This window comes from Sarcophilus harrisii, chromosome 5, assembly GCF_902635505.1.
Source record: "Sarcophilus harrisii chromosome 5, mSarHar1.11, whole genome shotgun sequence".
NCBI classification, from domain to species: Eukaryota; Metazoa; Chordata; class Mammalia; order Dasyuromorphia; family Dasyuridae; genus Sarcophilus; species Sarcophilus harrisii.
Genome location: NC_045430.1, coordinates 184,471,699 through 184,499,611, shown reverse-complemented (window position 1 = coordinate 184,499,611; position 27,913 = coordinate 184,471,699). Strand labels below are relative to the sequence as shown.

Below are 27,913 nucleotides of genomic sequence, written 5' to 3'. Positions count from 1 at the left end.
GATGCACATCAGTTGGGGAATGGCTAAATACATTGTGGCACATTATTGTAATGGAATATTACAGTGTTTTAAGAAATGTTCAATATGATAATTATAGAAATGAAAAACTTATATGAACTGTTGCAACATAAAATAAGCAAAGCCATGATGAATTTTTAGAGCTGAGAGCATAAGCATATAGATTAGTCATAAGAATGAGATCATATGCCATTCAATTGAAATAACTCCAATTTGACCTATTTAAATGAGTTATTGACACTTAAAAATAGGAAATAGATAAAAGAACAGTTATTGATCTTTAAACTATCATCATTTCCTTTAAAAGTTTCACTAATATAAGTAAATTTCTAAAACAAGGAAACCACAAGAACCTAATCAGTAAATAGTTTATTTCCTTTCCAAAGAAGAGAGAGATGACAACAGGACTGATTTAGAATATAAATGCATTTGTAAAGTCTTATGGAGAAGGATGCTGGAAAGTTATAAGCAGTGTTGCCTCATAAAATAGTGAAAGTCAGTAATGGGAATAAAAAGTTGGTGAGAGGTCTGATTAAGCAAAGACATCTCAACAAGGGTATTTATGGATGAAACTGCATAGTGAATAACGAGCAGGTAAAAAATGGATGTCTGTAGAGAATTTTATAATTTTTCATCCCAGTTAAATTACATAGAAGTGATTACATTTGAACCTTCTCACCTTCCAGTGTGCAATGTATAAGGAAGTGGAATGGTATTGAAAAGTAAAGATAAAAAAAGAACAGTTGAAATAAAACAAGTGTATAAGGAGACAGTTCATGTTGGAAGCAACATAATTCTTTAGTATTATGAAAAAAAAAGGAAGGTACAGAGGCTTGGGGAAATGATCTAATGTTATTATTGCTGCCCCCCCCCCCAAAAAAAAAAAAAAAGTCTGTTGAAAGAATTATCAATAACAATGACCCATGGGCCTAGTTTCCTTTTGCTTCAGAATTTTTCTTAGAATAGTCTATGCATGCATCAAAGATGTTCTTCTTAAATGTTTGAGAAAAGAGTACAGGATAGCACACTACTTATTGTGTGCTACTGTATTGACTATACAGAAGCATTCAGTTCATAACCTTAAGAGCTTTCCTCTAGCAAGTCTCCCTTGCATATGTCAAACTCATACAAAATTTCTTCAAGATCACTACATAGAAGTTTGTTCAAACTTGTGGTTATTAATGGCAAGTAAGGTATAAACTAAGGAGAATATGCTTATCAATTGGTATTTGCTTCTGTCCTGGAAGATGTTTAGTAAAGAGTTGAAATAGAAAAAAAGATTTTCCTTAGAGGGGAAAATACTTCTTTTTACAGATAATATTGTACTGATTGCATCAAGGTTTAAACTATCTTAGAACTTCTTAAATTGGATAATTATAATTGTTTAAGAGTTTGTTTAATTGTCCATTAGAAAAAAATGAAGTGAATAAAGAATTCCTGTTCTCCAAACTGACGTAATTAGACAACTTGTAGAACTTGACCCAGCATATATTTTGAATAGTCATTACAAAGGTGACTCCAGCAAGGTGAATCCAGGCTTAAGCAGGCTAAACTGTCTTTGGAAAATGGTGCAATGATTTGAGTGACCTGAAACAAAGACCCTTCTTTTATAACAACAGTACACTTCCAGGAATACTTTACTCAAAACTGAAGATGAGTTTCATTTATATCATGTAAAGGATAATAGAGAGGTACATGGTGAACATGAGGAAATTGCATTATTATAAATATTGATGGAAGAAACTGTAAAGAATGTTGTCAGAGAAAAAGATATGACTTGGGCACAGAGAAATGGACCATTCATGTAATGAAAATTAGGAATAGTTGTTGGAAAGTCAGTGTGCTCCATAAGTATTTGCACAATGTTAAGAAAACTAGAGGAAGATTCCCCAACAGATTGAGGGACTTCTTATAATGATTTATGGAAATAAACAGACTAGAGTTATGCAAAATGAGCTAGCAGAATTAGGTTCTTTTATGTTGCATTGGAGTAAGTATTGACAACAGTAGGAGCAGACATCCATTAAAAAGTAGTATTATGTGCTCTCATTTTCACTCCCACTTCTGCTTTCTCTTCTTCTGCCTCTCTCTTTAATGTCGTTTGATGTCTTCCCTTCTAGAAATCTTGAAAATTGATTCCTTAATGCCTTTTAAATTATCATCTTCAGGATGAGTCTTTTCTCTATGTTCTTCCCAACTTTGTTTTCTTTAGAGCTATTTCTGCTTCTTTGTATAGTACATTAAAAATTGATATTCAAATGTGGTTGTGTTTGTTTGAAAGAGAAATATATTTTATTGTACCTTAATTGGATTAAGTTCTCATATTTTGAATACTAATAATTAAATGTGTTTTAAGACCAACTACAGAGTTGTAGATTCTTAGCACCCTCTGCATTCTTTTCTGCCACTCTGTCTAAAATCAGTGAAGAAGCAGCCTACATACAAGATAACTTATAAGTCTTAGAGCCACTTTGTATTTTTCTTTGTTTTGTGGGTTTCTACTGCCAAAGACTTTTCATCTAGTATCCAAACTATTGGTGATGATTTTCTCCATGCTTAGTTAGATCCAATCTAGCTAAATCTAGAACCATATTCAACATCTTTCCAGAAAGGTTAAACCTTCTAGAACTTGAATTCTACTTGCTGAGCCTTGAGAACTCTGCTGAGATCTCTGCCGAGAAAATCTCAAAATAGGGTCACAAAACTTCCAGACCATCATGAGGAATATGTCCTATTTCTAAAAATATGCCTGTCCCATACAGTACCAGTTACCAAGCAGTCTCTCATCTAGGTACAGGCAAATACTTAGATGTACTAATTATACTTTACTTTCAAAGTAAGAAAATTTTAGAAATGTTTGGATAGTGCATCTATATAGGTAGTCATATTGTTTTGTAGGTATTCATAATTTTAAAGTAACAATTTGAAATGTAGTATTAGGTGTCTACAAAGCACATCTCATTTTGTCCACACATCTCATTCACTTTTCATCTCTAATAGTCTTGATGTTCAGTAGTGTACTATATTTCCATTCAAATTTTATTAATCCATTTTAGAAAATACAATGATTTGAGGAAAATACTTAGTTTTAGAGTGGGAAATGAACTCCATTTCCCTTTTCCAACCATATTATTTACCATTCTTTTTTCTTTTTAAGGGTGAAGATGTTAATCGAACACTTGAAGGTGGTAGGAAGCCTCTTCATTATGCTGCAGACTGTGGGCAGCTTGAAATCCTGGAATTTCTGCTACTGAAAGGAGCCGATATTAATGTATGTCTTTAAAAAAAAATAGGTATCTTAGTTTAGAATAATTCTGCTCTATGGTTTGGGTAATTGGTTATTATACATTTTTTAAAAGATATTTGGAAGAGCCTCTTTTTGAAGAAGAAAATTATTTAAAATTGTATACCAGTTTCCTAATCTTTAGAAGATGATTTGAGACTTTTTAGAATAAGCAGGATGAATTGGCTTGACTTTTGAAGTTCAATATTGGAAAAGGAATTGGATTTTCTTTTACATATTTAGCTGTTTAAATTAAGCTGATGTTACATGAGAGAATTACTTTTCATTTGCACATATATGCATGTCCTAAGTCTACTTTTTTAAAACTTAGCTTCTTATTTTTGTAGTTTGCATTTGCTAGATATACTAAAGATTAAAGAGTTAAAACTTTGTAGGGGACAAGTAAATATTACTTAAGTGACATGAAAACTAAGTCTCCTTATCTATAATGATAGTGCAAATTGAATGTTTTAAGACCAAGTTTTAAATCGTTTCTTTTTTCAGTATGAGTTAGCAGTGTGATTTGACAACAACAACAAAAATTCATTTCATCTTAGACTGAACTTGGGGAACTTCAAGATTGAACTTAGAGAAACTGAAGGATTGCCATTGAAAGGGGAGGTACTAAATCCCATTTCAATGAATAAAAATAGAAAGCTTTCAGCATCCTATATCTCTAACGATAAGCTAAGATTGAAATGGGTTGCCTGCCAAGGTGATAGTGACTTCTGGAAGTCTTGAAAGAATAGGTGATTACTGTCACTTTGTCAAGGATGTTATGGAAGGTATTCCAGCTCAAAAAAGTGTTGTACTAGATGACCTCTGAGGACACTTAACAGCTTTAGAATCATATGCTTTAAATAAATGAGCTTTTTTATCCATTAATATTTTGTAGGCTCCAGATAAACATCACATCACTCCTCTGCTGTCTGCTGTATATGAAGGTCATGTCTCCTGTGTGAAACTGCTTCTGTCAAAGGTAAGAGCTATTGCTGATTTTCACTGATTTCTCACTGATTAATGTTAAAAGACAGGTTAACGATACATGAGTTTTTAAAATTTTCTTTGTGAATTTAACATAGCATAGGGCACATAGTAAGCACTTAACGAATACTTATTGGTTAACTAAAGATAAATTGCCAGGTTTTATTTTGTTTCAAATTGTATCTGGTATCAGGCATTGAGTTCTCAGTTGAGATTGAAGTCCCAGATTCTATTTTCTGTACTGTATCCAGACTAAGTATTTACTTATACAAACATACTATTGAAGTACTTTATTCAAAGCAGTACTGGACTAGGGGTTTAAGAGTTTGTAGGTCTTGGTGTTGACTGGCACTTTTAGTTAGCTAGATAAGTCACTTAACCTCGATAAGTCTAAGTTTCTTGCTCTATAAAATAAGTATTTTAGACTCTGCTTCTTTTATCTCTAGGATTAACTTTTCCTGTAACTTTCCCTTCTCAAAGAGAAAACTATATAATATATAATAAAATATCAATAATAATATTGAAAGGTATCTCAGGGAACACATTTAGTCTAATCTCTTCATTCAGTGCCAAAATTCTTAATCTGACATTGCTGATATGTTGTCATTTACCCTCTGCTTGAATGTATAGCTCAGCACTTTATGAAGCATCTCACTGTTATGCAAATTTGGTTAGAATTTTTTTTTTTCACTTTGTCTTCCTATTTATAATACAAACCTAATCTACTCCTTCCTTCTACATAGTAGCCCTTCAAATATTATATGTTCCCTTAGTTTTCTTTTCTTCTAAATATCTTCAGTTCTGTTCACTATTCTTTATCTAATAACTTGGTTTCATAACTTCCATTTTCTTGGTCCCCTTTCTCTGGATGGATCAAATTTTATCGTACTTTCTTAGGATTGAATACATTTCAGGCAGCCCTGCCTGATATTGATAGAGTTGTCTTCCAAAAGTTTGTAAGTTAGTGATTCAGAACTAAATGTATATTTACAATAAACTAGTATTACAAAGAATGATTAGTCTTCCTGGCCAACTTGAAAAAGCCAATTTAACATCTAGCTAAAAATGCTAACATTTTATGGTTCTAATAATGTATCTGAATCAATGGACTTTATGTAATGCTTTAGTGAAGTTATATTGTATTTATAGTGTGCCCCCACCTTTTCTTTCTGTTCTAGTTAGTATTTTTCCAAAAAGCTCAGTTGATTCTGGGCTCTTTGCCTTTCTCATGCCATTTTTTGGAGTTACCCTTTTGTAGTTAGTTGACAGAATTATATGTCCTTCTATCCTTTATGCATGGTGGGTTTTTTTTTTTTTTTTAATCTCTCATAATCTGATCGATCCCTTTGATTCCTTCTTTTCTTGTTCATGTGACTTATCAGAAGTTCTTGTTTTAAAATCTCTATGTTTCATATTGTATTCCTTTTGAGTCTGTAGTCATAAAAATCATACCTACATTTTCTTGAAATATTTTAGAATGTCTTATACCAAAAAATGTTTATCAACTTAGGCCAATTTTCCTGTGTTTTATAGTTATAAACTTCAAGATGATGTATAAGGTCCAAATCCATCTCAAGAATTAATCAATGGAATATAAATGTTTTGGCTATGTAAGATATAGACTAGGCAGTAACCTAAGAAACTCTCTTAAACTGGAAGCTGCTTGTTTGGAGGCAGAATACTCAAGGAATACATACTGATTTTAAAAATGTCTGGCTAAAAGGGAGCATATAAAAACAGCTTTGTACTAAAGTCCTAAGAGGAAAGGAATGGTTACTCCCCCATTCCTTAAACTGCAGGAAATTAGGAAAGATGTGGACCAGGTAATGCACTGATTTCATTGTAACCTAAAATCACAGGATCTTAAAATGTATCATTTTATACATAAGGAGACTGAAGTTCAGAAGAGAGAAAAATACCATTAACAAGTAGCAGAACAGGGATATTGAAACTTTTTTTTAAGTCAGTTTAATACCAATTGATGATTCAAAATTCAGAAAACTGCATTTTTCTTTAAAAGTTTTATTGATGATTTTTTTTAAATACTGCATTTATTCTTTACTACTAATTTCCCCCTCCCAAAACTTCTATGACACATTGATCTTGTTTGATAGCATAAACTTTATTCCATACTTATCTATCCTCTCTACTGGAAGTTGATCATCAGTCTTAGAATCAGATTGGTAATTGTACTGAACCAAGTTCAGGTTATCTTAGCTTTTTACCATTTATGTCATTGTCTATTCTCTTATTTCTGCTTACTTTGCCCTATGTCAGTTGTGTCACACTCAAATAGACATATATTCTAGACACTTGGAAAATTATATTATCTACATATATAGTGTATTTTTGTTTATTTTATTAAATGCTAATGTTAAATGTTAATTTATTAAGTTAAATAAATTAAATGTTAATTTATTAAATTAAATTTTATTAAATAAAATGTATTAAATACATTTTAATCTGATTTTGGCTGTACTGGAATGTTGCCTGCTAACATCTCTGCTTAACATAATATATAACATAGTGAGAGTGAGAAATAATAATTGTGTGACCACAGTGTTCCATTAGTATCTTTGCCATTCCAGACAAGGAAGCTTGAAAGGAATGCCTCCAACATATATTGGATGACCCATATGATAACTTTGAGGAATACACAGGCTTAATCATTTTTGATCTACGTTTTTAAAGTAAATTCCAGAAGTAGCAAACACAAATATGTTTTAGTATAAATACTTTCCCACTTTTTAGTTAGTGGTTTTGCTAGGTCAAAAGATAAAAAGGTTTTATTTACTTGAAAAGCACTATTCCAAATTGATTCCCATAATGGTTAGGGCATTTCACAACACCCCTGAAATTGTATTGGTGTTCCCATTTTCCCTAGTCTTTGTCTTTTATCATTTATCACTTTAAAGGAGTTAAAAGTTTGGATTTTATCACTTTAAAATATTCTGTATATTTTTATTGGTATTTTCTGTTTTTAATTTACATTCATTTCTAAATTTATTCCTATATCCTAAATATATCAACTCTACCCAGAGAGTTGTCTCTTATAATAAATATTGAAAAAGAAAGAAACCAGCTAACACTTTAGCTCATAATTTCCCATTTTTCTCTGGGTCCAAGTTTGGTTTTAAATATACAAGTCAATTTGTCATGTTATTCATCCATTTTACATTGTTGGCATTATGGTTATTTTTTCCCTTGATTTTGTTTACTTTCTTCTGTATCAGCTCGTATGTGTCTTTTATGCTTCTCAGAATTACTATTCCATAATTTATTTAGTCATTTCATAGATGGGGGACTAATTTCCAGTTATTTGGAAAAGCTTGAATTTCTTTAGTTAACTAAATACTGTGCAGAAAATAGTGATCTCTCTGAAATTTTTAATAAAATGTTTCAAGCATCTCAGTAATAGTTTTCAGACATCTTGTACCTGGAGCACAAATGATATGGTTCTCCAGAAGTACTTATATGAACAGAATTATCTATTTTATCAGGCAGGCAATTGGCATTCTGTTAAGAGCTTATTCTGTGCCCGATACTGTGTTAGCATTGGGAATAGAGATACTAGCAAAAAGTAAAGAGTCCTTGCCTTCAAAGAGATTACATTTTAATGAGGGAAAAATCACTTGTAAAATAGAAATGAAAAATATTGGGGCGGGGGAAAGAAGAGAAATTCATATGTTTGGGCTAAGTCCAGAGCATCAAAAATACAACCAGAAAAGAATTAATAGAACAAAGTAGAGGGACTGTTCCATGGTGAGAAGACAACTGAGTCATAGTGGCAAAGAGTAGAGAGAACATCCGAGTCCTCTTTACCAACCAAAAGGATTCATGATAAAGAGAGAGGGCTGTTTACATGGACACGAGAATTTCTGACCCTATCTTTACTCCTACCACAAGCTACAAAATTGACAGCAGAAAGTATACTCTGTTCCAGGTCCATAATGACTGTCCTTACCTTGATTATTTTTTTTTTGTTTTTAGTTCTTTAATGCAGAGAATTTTAACTTAAGATTTTAAAAAGGAACACATTCAATCAATTTCAGAACCTTAACGTTTATTTTATTGTCTTGTCTTTTGTCTCTGAAAACACTTTTGTCTTTGAAACATGATATGAGAAGTGAATAACTGAATGGAATTGTTTGGAGAAGTAAACTTGTAAATGAGATGCATCTCTCAAAGACTGGGTTATCAGAGTATGAATCCCAACAAGTTCAAATAGAAAAGATTTTCTGTATTATGGGCATGGTGATAGTTTGTAGATAGTTGTGTTTGGAAAACTACATCATCAGTTTGGTTACACAGCAATTAGTTTTTCAACTGTATTGCTCCTTGAAGACTTGAGTTATAGAGAAGTTATTGTGAAGACCGTGTATTTTAAAATCAGCCGGAGTCAGGAATTCAGGTTAGGGGAAAATCATCAATCTTTATTCTCAGTGAAGAAAGATCAGAGGTGGAAGGGAATGAGCAATAGCAATGTGTGCAGCTGAGTCAAGAAGCTAGCTAGATCAGAAGCCACAGGACCAGCAGCTGCTAGCATGGAACCCAAGCTCAATCTCTCTCAGCCTCTCTTCCTGTCTCTCTGCCTCCACCCACCAAAATCATCATTTCCTATACAACACATCAGGACTTGCACAGAGAGTGGGTGGGGTTCATTCTTTATCCAAGCATGTATATTAATAGAGTATAGTCCAATTACTATTTAGCCTCACGTTCTTGGGACCTCAGTGCATCAACTCAAGCCTCAGCCCATTACAAGTTATGTTCTACATTAATGAAGAGATCCCTTCATAGACAATCACAGTATGTAAAATGTATGTGTGAGTATTTTCTATTGTTTTTTTGTCTTATCTTACATTTGTGGCTATCTTGATTTCTTCCTATACCTGCGTATGATGGCCTTCAAGGATTCTGAATAAGAAACAAAAATATTGTCCTATAAAAGAAAACATGTTATTAACATTAACAAATAACTCATTAACATTATATCTCTTCCCCTCCCGACTGGCCCCAAAAAAGGGCAGTTAGTAATGAAGTATTTTAACAAGTGGACCAAAGAACTTTTTTCCCCCGACCCATATATACTCAATGACAGCCTGTATTTCTTCAGCTCAGACTCATTGTGCTCCTTTGTGTTTTCCAATATGTTTTTAAAACTGTAAAGTTTTCAGGTAATGTCTTTGTGAACTTGTGTTTACTTAAGAATTACATGTATTTCTCTGCAAATCCAAACAATTCAGGTTTCACTTCACACTCAGTAAATATATAAAAGTAACAAAAGATAGGAAAAAACAAGTACATAAATACTTTATTGGTCAAACTGATCTGGGAATCATTTTAAAATTCTGCTAGCCATATAATTTAAGCTATCCCTAACCATTGACAAAAAGATTCCATTGATAGGCACATACTTGAAGGAAGTCAAAGATGAAAGGCTGCATTTACATTAAAATATTTATAATAGTTCTTTCTCTAGTACTTAAGAACTGGAAATGAAGTAGATGTGTATTGATTGAGAAATGGCTAAACAAACTGATATTTGAAAATGATAGAATATTGCTGTGTTTTAAGAAATGATGAATATTGAAGAATGTAGTAAACCATAGGAAGGCTTGCTTTAACTGTTGCAACATGAAGTTAGCAGAACCAGAGAGGCAGTAAAAGAACATAGATGGGAGGGAAAGGGGTGTGGGGGGGAGGGGGTGGAGGAAGAATATACCAGTAGAAATGTTTTTAAAGTTTCTCTTAGGGAAATAAAATGGTAAGCCTTGCCCTTTTTCATTTTGTGAATTGGAATGCTCTTGAATTGATTTTGAACAGCAAATAAATTACTTGTAACATAGAAACTGATAGTTGCATCTGATTTTAATATGTCTACTAATAGTTCTGTCTAAAAGACAAGTAAATTATGGTACATATAAAGAAGCCCTTTCAGACCATCTGTTTGGTATATATGGTCTTGAACCTCTTTTTATAAGGTGTCCTTTAGGGTTTTGAACTAGTCAGTCAACTCCTGATGAGAAGTTAAAAGGAAGAGAGGAAAGATCAGTTGTCAGAATCAGGCAGTTATTTGAAAGGGAAGGGGGAAAGCATACTTGAGTATAGAGTGGGATGCTCAAAATTAGGCATTTTAAAACTGGGTTTATTTTTCCAGGTCTTCCTCATGCCTCTTTAACCACATCACTTTAGTTAGATAATTGAGGGATATATGTAATATAAATGACATGGCAATTATACTTAATGGAAGACTGTTATTCCCATTTGATCAGTGAGAAAAGGGGAGTTAAGAAGGACAACCCTACGCAAAATTATATCACCATATAAGCTTCTGTCCTTAATACTTTACTATCCTTTCATCTCCAAACTGATCTCTGGAAACTTGCCTTCTGATAATCTACTAAGTCATGTGTGTCTGTTTAATCATTTCCCAATTGATTAGCATCTATTTCATTTCTAGTTCTTTGCTACTACAAGAAAGTTATTAAAGTTTTTCTTTTAACACCACCTCTCTTTTTATGAAACTCTACCACTTTGTTATTCCTTTCTTTTCCAGGTACCCATTACTCTTATACTATCTGAGTATAAGAAAAATTAGACTTAATTTTTGTTTGCTCATAGAGGGCAGAATGAAAATCAATGGTGACATTAAAAGATAGCCGATTTCAACGCAAAAAAAAATCTTTACTAGTATAAGCTGTCCAAAAGTAGGATGAATTGTAAACTTGATTTATAATTTGGATAAAGGTTAGATTAGATCCCATTTTCTTAAACTTTAGTTTGCAACCTTATATGGGGTCTCATAACTGAATGTGGGTGTTGCAAAAGTATGATTTGTTATCAGTAAATGTTTGATTTGTATGCCTATTTTATATTATAAAAATTTACCTTGTAACAGATAAATTGTCGAATTATTTTTGAATTGCATGACAAATGTAAAGATATATTGTTCATGGAGTTTCAACTCTGCAAAGGATGAATTTTAATTACTGCACTAGTATTCACAAAATTTTGAATTAACCAGAAGATAACTATTTGTATAACAGCTGAATTAGCAACTAGTGCTTTACAAAAAGGAATGAGAAAGCAAGGATTTGTTGTAATCATAAATCCATTTAAGTGTTTTTTTTTCTTTTGGACTGGACCTTGTTTTTCAACCCAGACTAACACCTACCTTTTCTAGAATGATATCCAATTTTCTCAAAATAATATGAATGTCCTCACCAAGTCTTGTCTTTTCCAGTTTAAACATCTTCAATTTTTTTTAGCAAATTTTTTTATTATGGTCTCTGATCTGATTTCTGTTTAATCAGCTTAGATGATTTCAAGCTTATTTATGTCCTTACTAAAATGAACACAGTATGCCACTTATATATAGTTAAGGTTTGAAGTGTCTGTTAATCGGAGGCAAAATCTTTACAGCATATTTATCTGATGTCTAGATATATGGAAAAAACAATTGTAGCTATGTAAGAACATAAGTCATTCCCCATGAATGGGACTGTTCAATGTGGGGGGAAAGTCAAAGGAATAGCCCCAAATCATGAATGATAAGAAAAATGCAAATTAATTCAAATGTACCTTACACTTAAAGGTGACAGAACCGGAAAATGGTCCTTGTTAGAGGGGCTACTGGAAAACAAGAACTTTAGTGTACCATTAATGGAACTGTGAAGTAATCCAGCCATTCTGGAAAGCAATTTGGAACAGTATCTAACCATTTTATGTTTACATAAAAGTCCAAAGAGATCCAATAATAAAAGGTCCCCTAAATACAAAAAAAAAAATAATGCTTTTTTAGTAGCACTTTTTTAATAGAAGTAATTCCAAATTACCAAATTCCAAATGAGACATAGAATTTCAGACACAACCAAATTGTAAATTTGTTTTATGTGACTACCTTATTTGTTCAAAGAAAGGTATAGGGGTGGGGGCGGGGAGGGAGGAACCAGAGGAGCTAGTGATGGAGATCCCAAAAAGTAAAAAATGTCATTGAAGCATTTTATGAAAACAAAAGGAGAAATATAAAAAACAAGACCCAGCTTTGAAATTCACTTATTGAATTTATTATGTGCCTTTAAAAAGCAAGTTGTATGTATTAGATCTTCGCAGATTCATATAGAGTCTCTCCCTTTTTTTTATTCTATATATGTGGAATTCATGCTGGTGTTTGTGACATTCAGAGTAACAAAACCTTACTATATGAGAATCAATTATCACTGTTAGAAAGTTCATATGTCCTGTCATTTTTTAGATTTTTCTAGAAAGGGAACATTTAACTGTGTAAAGTACTTTACAAATATCTTATTTGTAACTATAACAACAGCCCTGGGAAAGTAGATGTTTTTATCATCTGTTTTAGTTGTATAAAACCCATATAGAGATTTAAGTGTGACACAGCTAGTAAGTATCTGAAACAAGATATGAATTTAGGCCTTTCCAACTCCAGTCTGGGCATTATACACTGTACCACTTTTGACTTTATTTTGATTATTGAATTCGACATTCTAATAAGAGTCCTTCTTTAGAACTATAGAACTGTGACTTAATTCATTCCTCTCAACTTTTCTGATTAAAAAACTACAATACTTGTGCTTCATTTAATATTGGATGAAGCAATTGTTTTTGTAATTGGATTTTGTAGCACAATGTAATTTGAAAACATTGTTAAGAAGAGTGGTAATTATAGATAAAGTTCTCTTGAATGATGAAGCGATTAGCATCAGGCATTTTCTAGGCCCAGAAGTTCATTTATTTTAACATGTCCCTTATATAGAATTCAGCCCCATCTTAATTTCTGTAATTTTAATATACAATAATGAGGATTGCCCTAGCATTAGCACTCTTTGTAATATTTAGTAAAACTTACAAATCACATTGTTACTCTATAAACAACAACATAGGATAAGAGATTTTATAAGATTATAAATTTGTCTTCTTGGTCTGATTATATATCCACATCATGAGCTTTAACATTATAAATTTTTAAATATTTGCCTCTAGCATCCTACCTTTGGGGTTAGAAATTATAGTATAAATGTAGTATACTGAAGAAAGTGTAAAGGTTTAGAAGGATGGTCTTTCATTCAGCAAACTCAAATTTGCTTTAAGAATTATCCATTTTCTATATTGTACATGCTTTTAGTAGACCTTAACATAAAAATTTTTAAAGGAATTATAAATATAAACTTTATAAATAGTATTGTGAATCATCAAAAACATATGAATTAAGATTTTTAATGGTGCTGTTTTTAAATTCAAACTCTTCAAACCCTTTTAAATTCAGAACTTATGACTAAGTTCATACTAGATATAATATATTGTGTGAGATGTTAATGTACAAAAATGAAAAACAGACCATGCATGCACTTGTGATCTTTTAATCTTCTCTAAAAACATATGACATATATACAAAGTGTAATAGTACAGTGTGTTAAGGGCAAAGAAGAGATCTAAATAGTTTGATGAATATTTGAGGGAAAGAACTCTTTCAGTAGGTAATGTTCAATGAAGGAAGGGTTCATCTTTTAAATGATCAAAAATAAAATACTAAGAACTAACTGTACTGATGGAAACAATAAGATAATACATAATACTAGTTTATTTAATAAATATAAAACATAGAATTTTTCTTAATTTGCTAAATATGTATACTACAAAATGTTGAAAAAGTTTTATCAGAAACCAAAACTTTCTCATCTGATATCTTAAGGTAAAGTTTTACAGGTTGATTAAGTCCCTAAAATCCCATAGTGTGCTATTTGAAACATTATTTCAGTCTGAAAAACTAGGCAGATCCATAAAATAAGTAATATACTTACATTTATATATTTATCAGAATATCTTATCTTACTATTAATATCCTGATTGACCCCACCAGAATGATTTGGCTGGAAAATAGATACCAAAAATGTTGAATGAAATAGCACGTTTACTGAAAATTATTTAAGTTTGATCAAGGAGTGGAGAAAACTGGCTCAAGTATGGAGATTTCACTCTGTATATAACTAGGTTTAATTAATTAATAATAAGCTACTACTTTTAGTAAAAGTTGACATACTCAATCTCGTATTAAGGTAACTCCCAGTGTAAAAGAATATTCGTTGTCTTTTTTCTTTGCTTACTTTGCAGATGTGGAAGAACAAATACAAGTCATCTAATAATTGTACTTGGACAGTTGAGATAAAGTTTAAAAAGAAACATTGGTAGGATACAGTTTTAATGTTATTGAAATGTAGAATTTTAGAGTTAAAAGAATTGTTAAATTATTTAAGAGAACTTGGTCATTTGACAAAGGGCAAAATTACATCCCAGAAAAATTAAGTGATTTACCTAACTAGTTTATAGCACTTGAGACAAGTCAGATTCCCTTGACTTCATTTAGTGGTTTTACACTAACCTATATTACCTCTTACATGTCATGATAAGCAGAGTATAATATTATATAAGGTACTCATAACTCATCTATCTTATACACTTTTTAAAAAATACAACAGTGGAGTGGTGTGAATAGAATAAATATACCATTTTGAAGTGTCATAGATATCAAATATTGTAGTATAAGATTAGATTATTCCAAAAACCTTATAGATATATTTTATTAAGTTCATTTTGTTTATACTGTTATCTGTTCTTTTCACTATCCTGTACTAACTCTTAGAACAGCCTTCTCTGAGGAAACTTATACCCTTGCCTTTGTAAAAGGCTTTTGTGTTTAATGATAGGTAGTGTATGGCAGCAAGCTACTAACCAATGCAGTATGGTAGCACAGCAAATTTTTTGTGTTTTTTATATTTTCTGTTTATTATAGCACCATAGTGTCCCATATATCCCTCTCCTTACCCAAGAGCCATCCCATATTACAAACTTTTTATTTTTAAGAGAGGAAAGTAAAATCAACAGAATTCACTGATACACATGTCTCTGTAGAACTCTGTTCAACAAAATGATTAATAATAATTAAAAATTATGAATAATTAAAAATTTTCCAGAGGACCATGAGGAAATTATTCCATTCTAAGTGGAAGAATGTTGAAGCATGATTCTCACCTCCTGACAAAGATAGTTGACTCAGGGCACAGGAGAAGATATACGTTTTTAGGCAGACTAGTGCAAAAATTTGTTTTACTCAACTATGCATATTTGTTACAGGCCTTCATAGGTTTGTCTTGTCATAACATTGGGAGATAAGGTGTTAGTCCATATTAAAACATAGATTCATATTTAATCATAGAATAAAGCAGGAAAGAATCTTAGAAATCATCCCACTAATTTTACATTTGAAGAAGCCTAATTAATTAGTTCCAATATAGTTTTGACTTAGTTTCTATTAAGTTAAATGAACTTATATATTATGTGAATAATCAACTACTAGAGCATTGCTGGGGGGAGGGGGTGAAGAAATTGTATTCTATTAAGTACTTATGATTTTCAAGTCCTGCTTTAATGCCTTATTGTGACATAGATTGAAACAGTCTACATCTTGTCAGAGGACTAGCTACATTTAATTCTGGAAAGTTTTACCATGGGGTAGGCTCTATAGAGTGATGAAATGTTATGCCACAACTCTGTAAAGACTATATTGTAGAGAATTTGTAGAGAAGTTATGATCTATTTCACTTTGAGAACATTGCTCACTTATTCTGAAAAATCATAGAACTTTGAAAGAGTCTTCAGTCATGTGCTAGATACAATGGGGCATGCACAAGTGACTAAAAATTGTTGAACTCTGCAGAACAGAATCTAATAAGGGAGATGACATATATAAATAATTATAATGAGATACTACAACAAAGGTACAAAATGCTGTAGTAGCACGGAGGAGGGCAAGATTAAGTCTACTTGATTGGAGTCCAAAAGGCTTCTGGAAGTTGATAGCATTTGAGCAGGACCTTGAAAGGATAAGATTTAAACTAGTGGAAATTGAGGATAGAACATTCCAAATGGAAGAAGGATAAGTCATGAAGAATTTTTAAAACTGTAGTCAGGAAATAAGAGGTGGTCTAGGGTGGCAAAAGCATAGGATATATGAAGCCGACTATTTTCTATTTCTGAATCTCAGAAATTAACACTATTTGTAATACTAAAAGACTGCCACATGTGACTTTTTTCATATTTCCTAATTTAAAGGGGAAAAACATTGCTAGCATCAATTTTTTCAAAGAATTTCTATTCCTATTACCTAGAATATTGGGGAAAGAGAAATCGGGCTGTTCGCCTTCTGAAGGTTTTAGCTTTTTGTCATTAATTTATCTCTGTACTTTCAATGTTTTGTTTTTGTATTTCTTTTCTGCAAGTTTAAGACTGAAGAGCTATTTAAACAGTTACTGTTCTTTCAAGAAACTGCAGTTTTTGTCTAGGCTATTGATTTCATTCAAAAAATATAAGTAATTTCTATCATCTTTCATATAAGTATTTAATCTGAAAAGAAATAGTGTGAAAGGAAGTATCCCATTTTTCTTAAATTGTTGGATTAAGAGTATCAAATACTTGATTACATATCATTCTAATAATTCTCAAATGTTTATAAATCTTCCCTTTGTGCAAGGCTAACAAGATTTTCTGGAACCTACCTGTTTTATTTCAGGTAAATATTTTGCTTTTCCATAGAATCTTTTCATCTTTGAAATATCAAATTTTTTCTGACACCCACATCTTAACACTTGACATCAATATAAATGAGACAGAGGTTATCAAGTAATTAGCTTACTACTTTGATTTTGATTTTTAAATAGCTCAAATACAAAATTATTATTAACATATTAGCATGATAAATCAAAACATTTTCAAAATTACTAATTTTTTGGTTCCTAGGTCTTTTTTCCTATTTTATCTTTGTGTTTGGGGGAATAAGATGTTATAGGTACATTTTTTTTTTTTCTAATATCGATCTGTAAGTCAGTAAAGGACTTGCCTAAACTACCTTAAGTTTATTTTCTAGTAGTTTCTTACATAATCATTTCATTTCCCTAATTAAATTTTTGGTTCCCTAAGAGTAGAGATAAGGATTTTGTTTCTTCTAGTGTCCCCTCTGGTATCTATACACACAATGCACCTATTTTTAAAGTTGTTACAGATTAAGGAATAAATAGAAGAAGCTTCCTTTCAGTGTTTGAAACCTATTGTGATTCTCAATTTGATCTTTACCTTGATAATTCCTGCTACCTCCACCAAATTAGTATTTGACAGAAATCTTCCTGTATCTATTAAGAATAGGTAATGCTAAGATTTAGCAGGTAAGAGAACTGCCAGAATAGCAGGCTTTCCAAGGTGAGAATTTCTTAAAAACAAAGGAGATGGAAGTTTGAAAACTTCAGATTTTCCAAATGTCCTCTACAAAAAAAAAAGATGGAACATCACCTCAAAGTGAACATATTGGAGCAGAAATAAATAACTTGGAAAAGAGGTTGCCCTCCAAAGACAGCTTGAGAAGATTTCAGGAAAGACCCTACCTACCTCCAGGGTTGGAGGTTTAGCTTGAATGAAATGCAAATACTACCAGGCTGACTCTGCTGAATCACTGGTGGCATCTCGGTTGGAACCCTGCCTCAGCTTTAGGAACATTCACCTCAAGGACAGTGTTGGGGTCAGACAACTGAGTAGGAGAAAATTGAAGTATCTTCCATTGGGATACCAAGCATAGTTCTGCTGGCCAGATGTGTCCCTGGGTGCAGCTGTGGGGGAGAAGGAGCTAGCCATATACTTAGTGAGTGCAGTAGCAGAGGAGCAGGGGTTCTGCTAGCTATGGGCATTTGTAGGAGAGCAGAGTCCCTGATTTCAGCTCCAGGGCATAAAGGACAGTTGAAATTTGCAATCACCAGTAGGACCACAGGAGCAAGAAAATGCAGGAGAGGAAGAGAGAGGGAGGGTTGGAGATGAGTATCCAAGTTTGGGTCTTGGGGACAGAGTTCAGAAAATAGCAGTAAGAAAGTGAAGCTTAGAGGCCTCAATCCCCACACCTCCAGTCTAGAAGTTAATTATAATAATAAATTACTAAAAACAAAATACAATTAAAAAGAAGTTAAGCAAAGGAGAAAGAACTCAACCCCTGAAAACTTAAGGGGTAAGATACTAGATGGCATAGTGGATGATAGAGAACCTATTCTGAAGTCAGTAGGATCTGAGAGCAGATCTGAACTCAGATACTTAAGTACTAGCTGTGTGATCATGGGCAAGTCCTTGGACCTCATTTCTTGTCCCCTCCTCCCAAAAATTGAATTGAATTGGAATAAGACACCAAACTTACAGGACTATCGTAACCAAGTTTCAAATCTCCTAGGCTAAGGAAAAAATATTTCAAGCTACAAGAAAAAAAAAAATTTAATATTGCGAGCTACAATCAGGATTACACATAGCAGCTTCTGCATTGAAGGACCTTAGTTCTTGGAACATTGTATTTCAGGAGGAATAGAGCTGGGGTTACAACCAAGACTAACTATGTCCAGCAAAATTAAATGTGCTCCCGGGGGGGGGGGGGGGGGGGCAGACATTAAACATTAACATATTGAAAGCCTTTCAGATCTTTGTAACAAAAAGCTGAATTTAATGGAAAATTTGATGTGTAAACATTAACTACCAATTACACGGGACTCAATAAGGTCAAACTTCGCTTTTTTATAGGAAAATGTTTTATGACTATCATTTGGACAGTTTGAAAGAAAGTTGAGCTGTGTATGGTGGGGTAATTCTTAAAAAAAAAAAAACTTTTGGAGAGAAAAGAGTAATGTCAAGACAAATGAGGCATGAAAGGAAGAACTAATACAGATGAAGCAAGTGAAAAAGGAGGGCTGATAATTGTGGAATCAAAGGTCTCATTGGAAATGGGTTGAAGAGGAAACCACATACATCTAGAAGAATAAAAAAGTCTTACTATGAAAGAAATAAGAAAAAGGGGGTAAGATAGGGAGAGACTTATTTCTACAAATGTATAGATTAAAAATTAGGAGGGGGGAGAGATAAGGAGAAAATCTTGGAAAGATAGGTAAATTAAGGTTGGGAGTAGAGGATAAGGGAAGCACTCTTTGAGATAGGGCAAAGTAGCAGATAGAAATGACAGGAATATAAGCCATTGGAAAGATAGTGAAGAGAAATAGTTTGGAGGGAAATACATAAGTAATTTCAGCTTAGAAGGTGAATAGGATGACTTTATCCATAAAACAAATAAATAGCAAAATGGATTAAAAGTCAGAATTCAGTATGTTAGCAGAAACTTGTAAAATCCCTTTTATTTGAGAACTTCTGTTTACTTTCTGTTACTTGGAGGGTTGATTGAAGTATTTCTATTTAAAACGAGGTTTTCCTGAATACAGATATATTATTTCCACTATTTTTAGTGTCTAATCCTAAATATAATAAGATTGGGGTGGGTAAAAGAAAAGAGGAGGGAGGATTCTTGTATAAATGTAAGATTTCTGTCTGATGTTAATTAGCTGCACATGTGAGTAGTAAAAATTAGAATGGAAATAATAAGGAAAGTATACTGGCCTCTGGCATCAAGAGGGACTGGACTCGCATACCAGCTCAGCCATTTCCGAATTCATGTCACTGTAGACAAGTCACTTATTCTTCCAGGACCTATTTCCTTATCTGTAACATAAGAGTGTTAGACTAGATCTCTTAGGACCCTTTTAGCTCTAAATCCATGAAATTTCATGTGTGTGCCATTTCCTAGATGAGGAGATCATACCTCAAAGAGTTTGTCTGCCCCAGGGAGTGCTGTTGTTCCAGAACAGCAAGGTTGCTATCTCACACGACTATATTAATTCAAAAGTAGAGTGAACTCTTCTTCTGAGAGTGGCAAGAAAGAAGATAGATGTAGCAAGCAGGCTGTGTTGAAATGAAATTAAATTTATACACGAGAGAACTCCACGTAACTTGACATCCCAATTTTAGGAGATGCATGAATGAAGATGAGTCAATGAGAATGAATTAGGGAAGTAAGAAGAAGAAAGTCTGGAGCTGCTGTGAACCCTATGCTGGAAAATCATCTTGGGCAGTGCAAGACATGGGTTAAAGTGGCAGGTCTCCTAGTCAGAGAATCCAGGGCAATTTGGGAGGATAGCCTGAAGTAGTTGACTATATATATGAGATTAAAAAAAAAAAAAAAAAGGAGTCCATTATAGTAAGGAAAAAGTTAATGAATTTAATAAGTGGGATATGCTATACTCCTGTGAGAAAAGGTTTAATGGACCTTGGGAAGAGAGGGAAATAGTAGAGATGGCAGGCATAAGAAATGCCAAATTAAGGTCTGGGATAGCAATGGAAGCCTTGGAGTCAAAGGACGTTAGCTTAAATCCAAGATCTTCCACTACTATTCTTGTGGTCTTGGAGAAGTTACTAATCCTTCCTGAGCCCCACTTTGCTCCTCTGTAAAATGAAGAGGTGAGATTAGATAATCTCTAAAGATTCCTGCCCTTCTAAAACTATATTAAGTATATTGAGTGAGTTCTGAAAATCTAGAACAGTATTCCAAAGTAGAAATCTAGGGAGGTTTTCTGTGGACTGACCCATAGATTATATAATCAACCAAAGGATGAGAAAATAGATTGCATGTTATTCTTACGTACTTTTGTCCCCTAACATTCCCCCAGCCTTCCCTGCCCCTGTAATTATCATAATCTTTACTCAGAGACCTGAAGTGCAGATCTAACAGTAGTCATACTACTACTTAATAAATTTAAGTGGTTCAACTCCCTTTTGTCAGGGGTCAAATGTTTCATTTTTTTTAATCACATCTTTTTATATGTCCATTTTTGTGTGGTTTTATAATATACATAATAGTACAATCACATAAATATATGATTTATAAATAAGTATATTTATATTAGGAATGTATACTCAAAAAATAATTTACTGTCAGGTAACTTTAAAAAATGGTTTGAAGATGACAACAGGTGTAGAGAGTAATCTAAATCAAGACATTAATGATACCGTGGGAAATGACAAAAAGAATTATAAACCAGGTGCTAAAGTCATCAAAGTATGATTACAGGATCACAGATTGACAGTTGGAAGGGACACCTTCTTGTCCAACTCCCTCATTTCAGAGATCTGAAACTATACAACTTGCCAGTGCTCACTAATAAAAACTGATTAGAATGCAAGTTTTATGATAGTAAATTCATCGCTGCCTCTCATCTGGAGGTGAGATGGCATGGTAATAAATACTGAAAAGGAAGGAATATTGTGGTTTCAATTAATTAGATAACAATCAGGGGTAAGTTTTAACCTTTTTTTCTGCCATAGATCCCTAAATTTCTCTTTGTTAGTCAGAATAATGTTCTTAAATAGATAAAATAATCTACAAAGGAAACATACATTGTAATTTAGTCTCAGCAAAATATTTTGTATTTTTATACAGACTCAAAGTTTAAAACTCCAAATTAGGGCAGGGAGATTTAGGGGAAAAGTTAGCAATTTGGTAAATAGAGAGAGTTTACACACAATGGAGCCAGTGACAATAATGAAGGGGATAAGGGTAGCGTCTGGTGTTGGGGGCATCATAAACAAGAACTCTGGACTGAGTAGAGAGATACAGATTATTAACACTTATTATAACCATTAGGTTATAGGTGTGACCTGTGTATCCCAACAAATTAAATAAATATATTTTGTGGAGATACATAGGTGTGCACATTAACACACACAGAAGTATATTCATTAGCCTAAGTACAAAGACTACACAACCCAAACAACAGTCCTAGAATTGCATATGGATTATTCATCCAGGACTAACACAAAATTTAGAATAGTATGGTGGTCCATCAGAGAAGTAAGATGCATAAGAGGATATTCTCCATAACTTATACATTATTTGAAGCCCATAGTTTTATTAAGTGAGCAATGTCATTCTTATCATCTGGGTTTATATTCTAGTTGTGGATTTAGTGTGTGTGTTCATTATGTGTTATATGTAATAACTCTTCAGTCTTGAAAAGAGAATTAAAGATAATTGATTCTTCTCATAACTTTATTCTCTTGTTAATTACAGATGCTTTGTGAAGAGATTGTATATAAAATATAGTACACAGAAAAAGAAAACTATTTGTAGCCAACATCTTTACCACGTGCTAATTTTCTATGTAGTCTACATTGTCAAAATATTTGTTGATTGTTAAGAAATTTTTTTTCTCCCATGTAATCCTTTACCTTTTCCCAACCTATTTTAATTCCTAGACCCTTGTGCACTGTAATGGTTTGTTCTTTAGAAACTCTAGAACACTATACTGAGATTATATACTTTGCCCTGGAAGATAACTCGTAAGTCTCTTGTCCAACTCCTTTCTTTTCTAGATGAGTAAATTAGCAGGAAGACATTAAGGAGTTTTTAATTCTCAGTAAAAACATTCAACTAAACAAAGTAATCTTGTAACAAACTTTACACTAAATTAATGATAACAATTCCTCTCTCTCTCTCTCTCTCTCTCTCTCTCTCTCTCTCTCTCTCTCTCTCTCTCCCAAAGTTAACATTTTTTTTGCATTTTTTTTTTTTTTTTTTTTTTTTTTTTTCCCCAGGGTGCTGATAAAACTGTGAAAGGCCCAGATGGACTAACTGCTTTTGAAGCCACTGACAACCAGGCAATCAAAGCTCTTCTTCAGTGATGGCTGGATGGACTGATAAATATGGAAGAATGCCTCTCCCATGGCCTCACACTGCTGCCTGTCTGTCTGTCACTCTCTATCTGCCAGCTTCTTCAGCTAAATATTTTAAGAGAGGTGAGGGGAGAGAGAAATTCATAATAAATCAGAACTACCAGAAAAGCTATTTTTAGAGAGAGTAAATCCATGTGATCGGAACTTTATTAGGATTCCTGATCATGTCACTCTCTCATGTTTCTAATAAAATTCAGCTCATGCCCTAAAGGGCAAAAACAAAATATACTGTTTTAACATTCAACCTGTGCAGCTCCCTAACTAGTTTTATTAATTAGATTGTGTTGAAAGGTCTGATTATATAAAGGCCTACTTCTATATATTTTGTAGCCCTAACTTTGGCTACCATGTTGTAAACTTAGGGTGCTGAGATAAGCAATTAGCTATAGCCCTCTGCCTTAAGATTGCACTGTAATGGGGATTTCCTGGCCTGCTTAAGAGTGTTACCTATGGTTGGTGACCAAATCTTTCCTCAGTAACTTTGATTTAAACAAAGATTCAATTCAGATAAGGAGGGGCATACCCTTTAAGTAGCTGGATGACTGGACTTTGAATTTCTCCTCCTTTTCCATGTGGGTTTCATGTGTCCTTAAGTAAAACTGACCAGTCTTATTTATAAGTCTTTGGGGATCCGAAGGAGAAATAGCATTCCAATATATTCATTTTCTCTTCTAGTTCGAGAATTTGTATTATGTATGAAACACTTTCAGACTAGCAGTGAGCGGGATTTAAAAATAGAATCATAGCCATAAGTTTGTTAGTATCATAGAAAAAAAAAAAACAAGTTTCCTAGTAACTGAAGGTTTTCTTCTACTTATTTCTATTTAAAATTTTTCTTTGCAATAAATTTTATTTGAAGAATCAAAGAAAATAATTTGAATAGTTTCCTCAGCCCAACATTGGATGTTGATTATTATAGGATAAGATTAGACCATGTTTAGGTGGGGTTTAGTATTTGGATAAATTTAATTTGACCCAGTCTCCTCAAACATGATTTGTTACCGAATATCTCAAAGTTTCTGATGGACATATGGCAACCCACCTGGATAATACCTGGACAATTGTAACTTCCTGTTTTAAAATCATGTATTACATAAGGTATGATACACTTTAAAAATGATTCTTTACATTTAGAATAAGTATCCAATTGCAGTGTTTTTATAACTTGAAGAAAAATATTGTACACACCACATAATATGTGTTTCCTGAGCATTATGGCAAAACAAAATATGAATACTTAATTTTAATATCTTGCATTTAAATAATGATACAAATCAGAAGTATGCACTAAACAGAAATATCCAGATAAGTTTAGTTTGCTAATAAATGTTGGATTTTTTTTTTTTAACCAAGTCACACAATTTTGAATGTACCTCAGATTTTTTAAAAGGCCTTGCATTCAGATTGTGGAATGGGAACAATTTAATGAAGATTTTTATACATAGTGCAGCATCCTTCCAGGGAGTTAAATTACTACTAAGAACAGCTAGCCTGGCCAATACCAAATCATAATGAACAGTTGCCGATTGGTTAAGTGTAATGGCTTTTTTTATTCAAGATCTTTTCCTCTTTAAATGATTCCTCTTCCTCCCTCCCACTTCCACAGCCAGTCCAACCCCATGATTTCCCTTACTCTGAGAAGCCAATCACTGAATAATTGTTTAAAACAAAAAAAAAGAATATATTTGGATAATTCTGCTGTCTTCATACAACCTTTTTATATTTAATAAAATCTTATTAATCAGGGCTGACCTACATCACTGAACTAAAATGGAGACATCTATTAAAATGTAGGATACTTGTCCATTTTAGTTCCATTAAAATAGTGCATTTGTGTGGGTTTTGGTTCAGTTTTTCGTTTCCCCCATTAGCTTAATGCCATCTAAAGGCTTAGAACTTACCCTTTATACAGTTTACCCCTTACCTTTCAAAGTGTTTCATTATAGTTGACTATTACAGAATGTATACTGTACTTTTTCCCAGGCCTTCTGCTTTCTTCAGACATTGTGGTATATTAGACTAGCTGATGCTTTGTACAAAGTTATACTGTTTCTTGTAATCCAGTAAAGGAAGTTTTGCCTTTCCACCTTTCTCTTTAACTTCTTGTAAGCAAGCCCCATAATTGTGAAGAGTTCCCTTGGTAAGACAACATAATATTTCTATGCTGACCAAGATGGTTTGGAATTTATTTTTTTTTTAACTAACTTCATTATTTATAATATATCTCTGAACCACTTTGGCAGAGAAATTGACAACAATTTTAACATTAATATTTTTGGGTAAAAAAAGCTAAAACTGTCCTTTTTTTGCACTACATGCATCAGTGAAGGGTCAAATTACCATTTTTGTCCTCTTGAAGTAAAATTTAGCATCTCAGAAAGATAGCTTGCATTTTCTTTTGCTCTTTTTCTTTGATTTTCTATTTTCATTTCCTCCTCTTGTCTCCAGTAAATATTTACAGGTGGCTTACCTTTACCTCACACCAGCACATCAGTGAAGTGTCAAATTACAACCGCCACATTTAGACAAATTACTAAGAACTTCGAAATTCACAGTTCCCTTTCCTTTACACACTCATTTATTTCTTCTATGCACAGCACACTTTCCTAATTCTAGTTGTGTATAAAGGACAGGTAGATATAATATGTGGAAGCTGCTGACAAGTAGGCCACTCATTCCTTATTGTTTTCATCCAAACCATGATTAAAGACCTATGAATACTTATTGAATTTTATATCCTCTGCACCCTCTACTTTGTTAAATTACATTGAAACTTAAATTGAGCTGCTACCTTCTCCCATGCAATATTGTCCGCATGAGTGTCTATTAGAAGAAGCTGGTGAGAGTGCACTCCCACATAAGCAATTGCAGTGTTTTGCATGCAAAATAAATAAAGCTGTCCTAATTCTATTTTGTAAATGGAGGAACAATCATATCTTTCTAAGCAGTAATGAAAAAAAAAATAGTGCTTTTGTGCATTTTGATATATCTGAGTTCATTTTTCCACAATGTAATTCTTTTGACACGGTTAGGTTTCTCATATTATCCTAGTTCATAAAACATCAGAATGCTAAATAATACTGTGTTTTAAGTTTTGTGTTGCAAGAACAAATGGAATAAACTTGAATTGTGCTACAGTTGGAGAAATCTTCAGTTTTATTTTTTGCCTTTCAATCCCTTTTACCTACTTCTCCCACATATCTCCACAAACACAGCAAAACCTTGATTAACTTGAACCTTCAATTAGAATTTTTCAACCTTATACTGGGGGGTTCTAGGTGTTTTGTCTTTAGAAAAAAAAAAATTTCTAATAAAATGTAACTTAATATAAATTTGTCCATTCTTCTGTATCAGCACTAGAAAATTCTAAGAAGAACATAGAAAGATTCCATTATATCCTTTATGCTAATACATTTTAGAAATATTTTTTAACAAAAATGAATTTTGACTTAACCAACAGCAGTTAATCCCCAAAGCATTCCAATTAAGTCAGATCTTTATAGCACTTATTCTAGAGTATTTTGATTTATCAGCATCATAAATGTGTACCGAGCATCCATATTCCACTAGGTATAAACAATGACTTTTGTCATTAAGCTGAACAAGGTTTTATGCAAAATAGCAAATTTGACTATTGAATAATCTTAATACTGCATTAGAAAACTTCATATAATATCTAAGTTCTTGGAAGGGACTTCAGAAATTATCTAGGCCAAAGATTCTTAAGCTGATGCTCTTTAAATATTTGGAAAATTTTATTTCACTATAATTTCTTTCCTTCGTAATCCTATGTATTTTATGCAATTAGCAGTATTGAAAAGGTCCATGAGTTCTTCCAGCCTGCTAAAGGAATCTATGACATAAAAATGATTAAGATCTAGGCTAATCCCTTCAGAGGGAAGGGGGGAAGTATGTCCTCTCCAAACCTCGTGTTTGTTTTCACATCAGACAACAAGATGGTCAACAAGCATTTAAATAAACACTTACATGTCAGGTATTGTGCTAAGAGTGGGTAATTTTAAAAAAAAGGTAAAAACATATAGCCCCAAGGAGCTAAAATTCTTTTTTTTTTTTTTTTTTTAATTTAATAGCCTTTTATTTACAGGATATATACATGGGTAACTTTACAGGATTAACAATTGCCAAACCTCTTGTTCCAATTTTTCACCTCTTACCCCCCCCACCCCCTCCCCTAGATGGCAGGATGACCAGTAGATGTTAAATATATTAAAATATAACTTAGATACACAGTAAGTATACATGACCAAAACATTATTTTGCTGTACAAAAAGAATCAGACTCTGAATTATTGTACAATTAGCTTGTGAAGGAAATCAAAAATGCAGGTGTGCATAAATATAGGGATTGGGAATTTAATGTAATGGTTTTTAGTCATCTCCCAGAGTTATTTTTCTGGGCATAGCTATAGGAGCTAAAATTCTTAATGGGGGAGACAGTTATCCCTTCCACATTATAGGGATTAGGGACACAATGGCTCTGCAATCTGGAAAATCTATGTAAAATGTTTTGGCTTTCCCTTCATACCAAAGAAGTCTGAATTTTTTTCATTTGGGTTGTGTTAAATATTTGGTCACAGGTTACATGTAGGTCATTGTTATGCAAAAATACCGTATGAAAATAATTTTTCTTAAATACAAAATAAATATGAATTTTTTTAAAGTAAGACAAATTTAAAGAGAACACACTATAACAAAAAGCACTTTTTAAAAAATTAACCATTGATAGTGTGCAATAGTGTACCTTAAATATCTGTATTACCCCTGATCAAGAGGCTGAATGAACGATGTGTTAGGTGGCATATAGACTACTTCGGGACCTATGCTGTAGAATTTGTGGCTTACTGGGTGACCAGGGATGCATTGTCCAGAAGAAAAGAATTAGCTGGCAAAGTCTTTTCTAACCTTCGATATAAAACACCGATGGAACCATTTAGTTTCTTATGCCAACCCATGA

At 32.8% G+C, this 27,913-nt stretch overlaps 1 protein-coding gene across 1 annotated transcript in view; it reads left to right on the top strand.

The window, feature by feature from the left end:
• Positions 1 to 26,076, top strand: part of MTPN (myotrophin) — a 51,385-nt gene extending 25,309 nt beyond the window's left edge. The window contains exons 2-4 of the mRNA XM_003771636.4: positions 3,176 to 3,289; positions 4,197 to 4,280; positions 22,802 to 26,076. Of these exons, the coding sequence (XP_003771684.1) occupies positions 3,176 to 3,289; positions 4,197 to 4,280; positions 22,802 to 22,888 (285 nt within the window). The 3' untranslated portion in view covers positions 22,889 to 26,076. The remainder of the gene's footprint in view (positions 1 to 3,175; positions 3,290 to 4,196; positions 4,281 to 22,801) is intronic.
• The last annotated feature ends 1,837 nt before the right edge of the window (positions 26,077 to 27,913 follow it).